The following is a 7,832-nucleotide window of genomic DNA, read 5'->3' on the forward strand; positions in this document are numbered from 1 at the left end:
CCCCCCCATCTCTACTAAAAATAGAAAGAAATTAGCTGGACAACTAAAAATACATAGAAAAAATTAGCCGGGCATGGTGGCGCATGCCTGTAATCCCAGCTACTCGGGAGGCTGAGGCAGAATGATTGCTTGAGCCCAGGAGTTTGAGGTTGCTGTGAGCTAGGCTGATGGCACTCTACTCAGGGCAGTAGAGTGAGACCCTGTCTCCAAAAAAAAAAAAGAAGGAGGTGCCAACAAAGTCAAGGGCCTGCCACCTCTTGGCTTGCCTCTAGAAGCAGGGCCTCATGTGCTAAGGGGGTTTGGACTTGACCTAATGGGAAACCTGGAAGAATACTAAATTGCAGAGCAGCAGATTTGAATTTTAAGGAAGAGCACTCAGGCTTCAGTGGGGAGGGTGGATGGAGTGAAGAATATAATCAGGGAATCCAACTAAGAAGTTGCTGAATGGTGGCAATTTAGGCAAGAAATGATAGTTCAGGTCCGAAAACAGTGCCTGGAACACTAATATCTGTCAACACGATGAGAACAATGAGTGTCCTGGAAATCAAGGGACTCCAGAGCATTTCCAGGAGGAGCATTTCATATTAGAGTATCATATGCTGAAGAAAAATCAAGAAGTCTGTGAATCTAAAAATGTCCATATCTTTTCAAAGGATCGAAAAATCTTGTGTCCTCTGGATTTAGCCACACAGGATAATTTTAGAGTGACAAGTTGGGCTGAGTTGCGTGGAGGTGGCGAGCAGAAGTCAGAGGATGATGTCGGGAAGAGGAGGTGACAATGAAGGAGTACTGAGATAAGGCGCTTTTTCTGTTCCTTAGTTAATGGAGCTGTCTCAGCCCACTAAGGGGGCAACCTTGGAATGCACGTGGTCTTATCACGGCTGTCCCTCTCCAGTGCAGACACTGTGCTCATGGCACGGTTACTAAAAAAATGAGCAAAGGCAAACAGTTATTTGTCCTGACATAGGCTTGGCCAAATTCCTTGGCCCGAGGGTTCAGGGAAATACGGGGCTGGGTGCGGGCGGGAAGAACTGGCTTCGAAGCGGGAGGACTACAAGTCCCATGATGCACCGGAAGAAACCGGCCTCCAGGGCGTGGAGTACCCTGCGCTGACACCGCCGACTCCCTAGGGCGAGCGCTGTCGGCCCCACCCAAGATGGCCTCGGCCGGCGCCCAAGTGGGTGTGGTTCCCGGGAAGGCTCCGCCCCCAGAACGCTTCTCCAATGGGGGCGAGCGCCCTCGTGTCCATGGCGACGACAGCGGCGGCGGCAGCTAGCTTGCTTAAGTGGGCGCAGCCGCCCCCGGGATCTCTGAGCTAGCAGTGAACCCGGGGCGGCGGGGAGCGGGCTCCCCCTGGCGATCGGCAGAGACAGCCAGTTCTGAGAAACGAGGAGGCCGTCCCGGACGCCGAGCAACGCCCGGGGAGAACGGGAGCCGGGCAAAGGGCGGACATGAGCGACCAGCTGAGTTCAGCCCCAGGCCGCTAGGGGCGGACCCCGCAGCCCCTCAGCTATCCTCGGAACCTCGGGTGGGCAGTGTTCGCCGTCAGAGCCCAAAGGGTCTTACCCACTGGGTGCCTGGCCCCAGGGTGTACACATGGAGACTCTGAGTCCTGGGTCGGAGAAAGCCAGCCTAGGGGACCTTTGGTCTACAGCTGTATTTTATTTTATTATTATTTTTGAGACAGAGTCTCGCTCTGTTGCCCGAGCTAGAGTGCCATGGCATCAGCCTAGCTCACTGCAACCTCAAACTCCTGGGCTCCAGTGAATCTCCTGCCTCAGCCTCCAGAGTAGCTGGGACTACAGGTGTGAGACACCACGCCCGGCTAATTTTTTCTATTTGTAGTTGCCAGGCTAATTTCTTTGTATTTTTAGTAGAGACAGGGTCTCGCTCTTGCCCAGGCTGGTCTCGAACTCCTGAGCTCAAGCGATCCTCCCACCTCGGCCTCCCTGAGTGCTAGGATTACAGGCGTGAGCCACCACGCCCAGCCTTCAGCTATGCTTTAAAGCAAAGGTCACCCCAGCGCTCCCAGCCGCCCTCCTTCCCATTCAGGAACAAAAAAAGCCCTGGTCATGGCCTCTGCCAGCTGTATCCAACTCCTGAATGCACCCCGGTGTGCTGTATGATCCATCGTGATTCTGGATGATTGGGGCTTGTCAGGGAATCCACATCTCACAGGCATCCCACCCACCCCCTACCTACTTGGAAACATCCCATTCCGCAATGGAATTGTTTTGTTCTGAAGGGCGGCATCATTCCTTTATAATACCTTGAATTCAGGTCCTTTGGGTGGATTCCTCTGCAGGCCTTCCTGGGCCTGGAGGGAGGTCTGATACATACTTCATTCCTACCCACCTCCCCTCAGAATCTAAGAGGATGGAACCGAGTACCTGTAAGGCCAGCGAATCGGAGGAAGACTATGTTGAGGAAGAGGAATCTGAGGAAGAGTGTGTTAAAGAGGAAGCTACCAGCCCTTCTAAGCCTTCGCAGCAGGCATTCCCAAAGGCTGACTGTAAGACATTTGAGAATGGGGTTCTCTTATCCATTATAGCCAAGAAAATTCCAAAGAAAATCATAGCCCCAACTGACACAGATGACTTAGAAGCTGGGAAGAGAAAGAGAAGGCGGAAACGCAGGTAACGATTCCCTGAATCCCCTCACCTGTAAGGCTGCAGGGAGTCACCCCCCGGCCTCACTTCAGCACTTGGGGGCTGGGATCTAAGGTCTTCCCTTTAGGCTGCGAGAGAGAAGAAATGCTGGATCAACATTAACCTTTTGATACAGCAAAAACAAAGTTCAGAACCATTTGGGCTGGGTCAGTTTGGAATTTCAAATGTGTTGTGAATTTGCTGGATATCTCTTCGACAGTGCCTGTCCTTCCCTTCCTGTCTGCCTGATTTATGTTATTTCTCCACTCTAGACCCCTGGCCATCAACCTGACCAACTGCAAGTATGAGAGTGGTAAGCACCCAGCTCGTCATCACACGATTGTGCACAGGAGGGTTTGTGCACAGCTGCTGCTCTTCCTCTGGGGGTGGGCCTGCACTCAGGCTCCCAGCCCCTGCATCTTGTCAGGCTGGCGCTGGCCTGTACTGAGCTTCCTGGGTGTGCTCGGGCTCAGCTACCGGCAGCGGAGACACTGCTGTTCCAGGTAGTCTCAGTGGCAGGGAGGGTATCGCCACAGTTAGCTAACAAGAAAAAAAAATATCCTAGAGCCACGTTGCCCCACCCATCCCAGATTTTACCAGAGATGAGACAAGGTTAAAATAGTTTTTTCAAGGACGTTTTGAAGGGGCTTCAGCAATTTTCTAAAAAACTTGCCAGCTGGGTCAGCTGTCTCCTTCTTTCCCTTGTATCCACTCTGGCATCTGTGCATGGGACCACTGAGAGTATGAGGTGCCAATGTGACCCCCACCCACCTGGTCAGCCCTCCAGGCCATAAACAGTCCTGACTGAGCCACAGGACTGACAGGAGCAGAAAGCCAGGCTCTAGTTTTCTCTGCCTTATATTACGGAAGGGCCCTGACAGCCCTGCGAACTTGGAATTGCCACACGGTAACGAGAGTGAAGAGCTGGGGTGACAACTACCTCCCTCTTCAACCTGCTCTCCAGTCAGGTCTGTCTCCTCCCTGACCCGGCCATACAGGTCCAGGGCTTGTTGCTGGTGCCCAGGCTGGCACCACTGACCCCCCTGTCTCTACAGTGCGTCGGGCAGCGCAAGTGTGTGGCTTGAAGGAGGTAGGGGAGGACGAAGAGTGGACTGTGTACTGGACAGACTGCTGTGTCTCGCTGGAACGAGTCATGGACATGAAGAGGTTTCAGGTACCGATCTCCTGGCCTAAGTGCCTAAAGGGGCTGAGGCCCCCAATGACTACTCCCGCCCCCTCGCCTAGGCACCCGAGACTGCTGCTCTTTGTGGCTGTACCCTGTGCAGACAGGAAAGACCACCCCCAGGGTCTTCTTTTCCAAAAGAAATATTCTCCTCTTGGGTCTCTGGAGTTCATTATCTGAAGGAAGTGTTTGGTGAGACATCCTTGTTCATCATTTGTTCTCTACTTGGTGGCATCTGTGTCTAGCGGAGCCTCTCCGGGTGGGTGAGCCCATCTTGGGGACAAAGACTGGGAGGCAGCTTCAGAGCTCACGGCAGGGCCAGCGGAGTGATCCAGCCTTCTAAGCAACTGGGCTGGGCGTTCCACGTGCAGTAAGCGACAGTGCGGGGGGGGCTTGCCCGGCAGCCAGAGAGTCGGGAAAGACAGACCAGGCTGTTCAAGAAGAATGTAACTGCCTCTTGGTATTTTTATTGTCCTCTAATTGGGTGTTTGTGGTGATTGGCAATAAAATAATTTAAAGGGGTATGCAGGCTTATTTTGGGGGGAAGTCAGGAAGCAGGGAGTTGAGGAGACTGTAACCTGTCCCACAACTAGTCTTGGGAGAGGTGCCCAAGAGAGAAAGTGCTAGAAGTGCTCAAGAAGCTTCAGAGCAGAGGCACACAGGGCATTTGCAAGATGAGGATGACAATACTTAGCAGCAGTCACTGAGGCCTACTATGCATCACACACTGTGCAAAGCGCTTTTACACTGTCACCTCAGGAAACCCTCAAGAACAGCCCTGAGCACAGATGTCCCTTTGTTAATGGCGGTGGGGAGACAAAAATAAAAAGGAAGAAGAAGAGGACACCAAGGCTCAAATACTAAGTTCACACCGCTCGTCAGCCAGAGATTGGGAGCGCCAGGAGAGAGCAGTTCAGCCATCAGGGGACGCAGGACAGCAGAGGGGCCCCCGGCAGGCACCATGGCCCTGCACTCCCTGGGGCCAGTTCTTAGTTTTCTTTTCCCTTTTTGTCTTTTGGGAAATGTTTTCTTCTCATTATTTGCTTGTGCTCTCCTGCATCAGTGATCGTTTTAGGACTAGTCCTGGAGGTGAGAGGGATGTTAGAAGGTGGCTGGAAGGCCGGAGTCCCGGCTAGCGCACACCCTCTCGCTGCGCCTGCTTGCTGACCTCAGTGTGGATGTGTGTGGGGTGGAGGCCACAGAGGGGTTTCTCGCAGGCCTCAGGGGATCTTCCTATTCTCACCGTCAGGCTAGGGAACAGTGCTTACCTCCACTGTCACCTCTCCCTTAGCCTTCCCAGTCCTCGCCTCTGCGTCCTGGGCTGCCCAGGGCCTAGGAACTGCCACTCACTCTGGGGAATAGTATAACCAGCTGGCTCCGTTTCAGAAAATCAACCACTTCCCCGGCATGACAGAAATCTGCCGCAAAGATCTGCTGGCTCGGAACCTCAACCGCATGCAGAAACTCTACCCCACGGAGTACAACATCTTCCCCCGCACCTGGTGCCTCCCCGCAGAGTGAGTGAGCCTGGCCTCCCCGTGCCGACATACTGTGGGGAGGAAAGGGGCCGCTCTTTGAGTTCCCTCCAGATTCTGGTCTTGTGACCTAGGAATGTCTCAGAGGGATGGAAGTGGGACGACAGTTTCAGCTGGTCAAAGCAAAGAGGGTCTGAGACTGAGTGCTCCAGGAAGAGCATGGACTAGGTAGCAGGAAGATCTCCATGGGGCCCTGGGACAGCCATGGTGCACAGAAACCTTCTGACCGGCCCCTCTCTGCACATAGCTACGGGGACTTCCAGTCCTATGGTCGTCAGCGAAAAACCCGCACTTATATCTGCAAGCCAGACAGTGGCTGTCAGGGACGTGGCATCTTCATCACCCGAAATCCCCGGGAGATCAAGCCAGGAGAGCATATGATCTGCCAGCAATACATTTCCAAGGTGAAGGATGCCTCAGGCCCACCGTCCCCCCGCCCCAGCACTGGGAGGAAGCCAGTTTTAGGCTCCTACCCTTTCTGCTGTCCCGGTACCTTGGAGGCAGGATGAGCCATGGTTCAGAGCCAGCCTGCCTGGGTTTGAACCTCAGATTTTCTACTTCCCAGATACGTGACCTTGGGCAAGTTTCTTGCCCTTTCTGTGCCTGTTTCCTCCTCTCCTTTGTTAAGAGGGAATAATAACAGTGAACCACTTTACCTGGTTGCTGAGAACATTCAGTGAGTTGTTATGTGTTTGACGCACTTACAGCAGTGTCTGGCCCACAGTAAGCATTTCAAACGTGTTGTTATTATTCCCTCACGGGTTGGCGTGCTCTCAGCCCTTCCTCATTGATGGCTTCAAGTTTGACATGCGAATCTACGTCCTGATCACGTCCTGTGACCCTCTTCGGATCTTTGTGTATGAGGAGGGCCTGGCCCGGTTTGCCACCACGCCCTACGTGGAGCCCAGCCACAGCAACCTGGTGAGGGGCAGGGCGGCACCCTCTCCTCTCCCGCTGCCGTGAGTGCTGAGGCTCTGCAGAGAAACTGGGGAGAGAGGTTTGTCATTGTCACCCAACAACAAGGAGTGAGGCCAGTGAGAGCTGCAGCACCTGGCTGTGAGGAGAGCATTTGGTGGGTGGTGACTGAGAAAAGATCATCACCTAGCCCATGGCCTGTGACTATAGTCCCAACTACTCAGGAGAATTGCTTGAGTTTGAATCTAGCCTGGCAATATAGTGAGACCCTGCTTCTAAAAAAAAGGGGGGGGCTGGGCACAGTGGTTCACTCCTGTAATCCTGTGTAATCCCAGCACTTTGGGAGGCCGAGGTGGGAGGATCGCTTGAGCCCAAAAGTTCAAGACTAGCCTGGGCAACATAGCAAAACCCCATCTCCACAAAAAATAAAAAAATAGCCAGGCATGGTGATACACACCTATAGTCCCAGCTACTTGGGAGGCTGAGGCAGGAGGATCACTTGAGCCGAGGCGTTCAAGGCTGCAGTGAGCTATGATCTGGCCACTGCACTCCAGCCAGGGTTACAGAGAGACCCTGTCTCTAACAACAACAACAAAAAAGTCATCCCCCAGAGGAGCCCAGCACACCCTCTTCCTCAGGATCTTACAGAAGGACAGTCGGGTGAAGAGGGACAGGAGATGGGCAATCCTGGGGAGGGGCGGGCAATTAAAAGGCAACGGAGGGCTAGAGAGGAGGGCTGCATGGAAGCAGCCTGAGACCACAGGGCCACTCTCTTCACAGGATAATGTCTGCATGCACCTGACCAACTATGCTATCAACAAACACAATGAGAATTTTGTCCGGGATGATGCTGTGGGCAGTAAAAGGTACTCCCTACTGTTTTCTCCTGCTTCCTCTGCCCCTTAGCCCCACAGTATCAATAGCCCATGAAGCTGAGCTGGCTCTTGGGAGGCTGATTGCCCAGGAAAACTCAGCCTTTATAGACCCTTTCCTGTGCCTGCGTTTTGGTGCTCTAAGTGTAGCCCCAAACTCCACCCTGATCACTAATCCCTGCTCCAAGATGCTAGTAGATCTTTAAAGCCCAGGGGCCCAGGCAGGGAATTAGGGTGTTTGGGAGCCTCCTGCCTGCAGCCAGGCCCCACTGGCATAGAACCTGGCCTTCCTCTGAGCACTGGGCCTCACAGGAAGCTGTCAACACTCAACACCTGGCTACGAGAGCACAGCTATGACCCCCAAGAGCTGTGGGGGGACATCGAGGACATCATCATCAAAACCATCATCTCAGCCCATTCTATTCTTCGCCACAATTACCGAACCTGTTTTCCCCAATATCTGAGTGGAGGTACATGTGCCTGTTTTGAGATCCTTGGTTTTGACGTCTTGCTGGACCACAAGCTGAAGCCCTGGCTGCTGGAGGTGAGGATTATCTCCTAGGCTTTGCAAAACCAAGGTCCAGAGGCCTCTTTGTTTTGTTTTTTTTTTTTCTTTTCTTTCAGCATATTATGGGGGTACAGATGTTTAGGTTACGTATGTTGCCCTTGGTCCCCCCCC

At 53.3% G+C, this 7,832-nt stretch overlaps 1 protein-coding gene across 1 annotated transcript in view; it reads left to right on the top strand.

The window, feature by feature from the left end:
- Positions 1 to 2,376: 2,376 nt before the first annotated feature.
- The window catches only part of LOC105809852 (tubulin polyglutamylase TTLL13P-like), a 17,241-nt gene continuing 11,785 nt past the window's right edge, over positions 2,377 to 7,832 (top strand). Inside the window, exons 1-8 of the mRNA XM_012643728.1 lie at positions 2,377 to 2,636; positions 2,921 to 2,961; positions 3,704 to 3,822; positions 5,218 to 5,348; positions 5,614 to 5,770; positions 6,144 to 6,287; positions 7,062 to 7,147; positions 7,466 to 7,697. Of these exons, the coding sequence (XP_012499182.1) occupies positions 2,377 to 2,636; positions 2,921 to 2,961; positions 3,704 to 3,822; positions 5,218 to 5,348; positions 5,614 to 5,770; positions 6,144 to 6,287; positions 7,062 to 7,147; positions 7,466 to 7,697 (1,170 nt within the window). The remainder of the gene's footprint in view (positions 2,637 to 2,920; positions 2,962 to 3,703; positions 3,823 to 5,217; positions 5,349 to 5,613; positions 5,771 to 6,143; positions 6,288 to 7,061; positions 7,148 to 7,465; positions 7,698 to 7,832) is intronic.

This window comes from Propithecus coquereli, unplaced genomic scaffold (assembly GCF_000956105.1).
Source record: "Propithecus coquereli isolate 6110/MARCELLA unplaced genomic scaffold, Pcoq_1.0 Scaffold20, whole genome shotgun sequence".
NCBI lineage: Eukaryota > Metazoa > Chordata > Mammalia > Primates > Indriidae > Propithecus > Propithecus coquereli.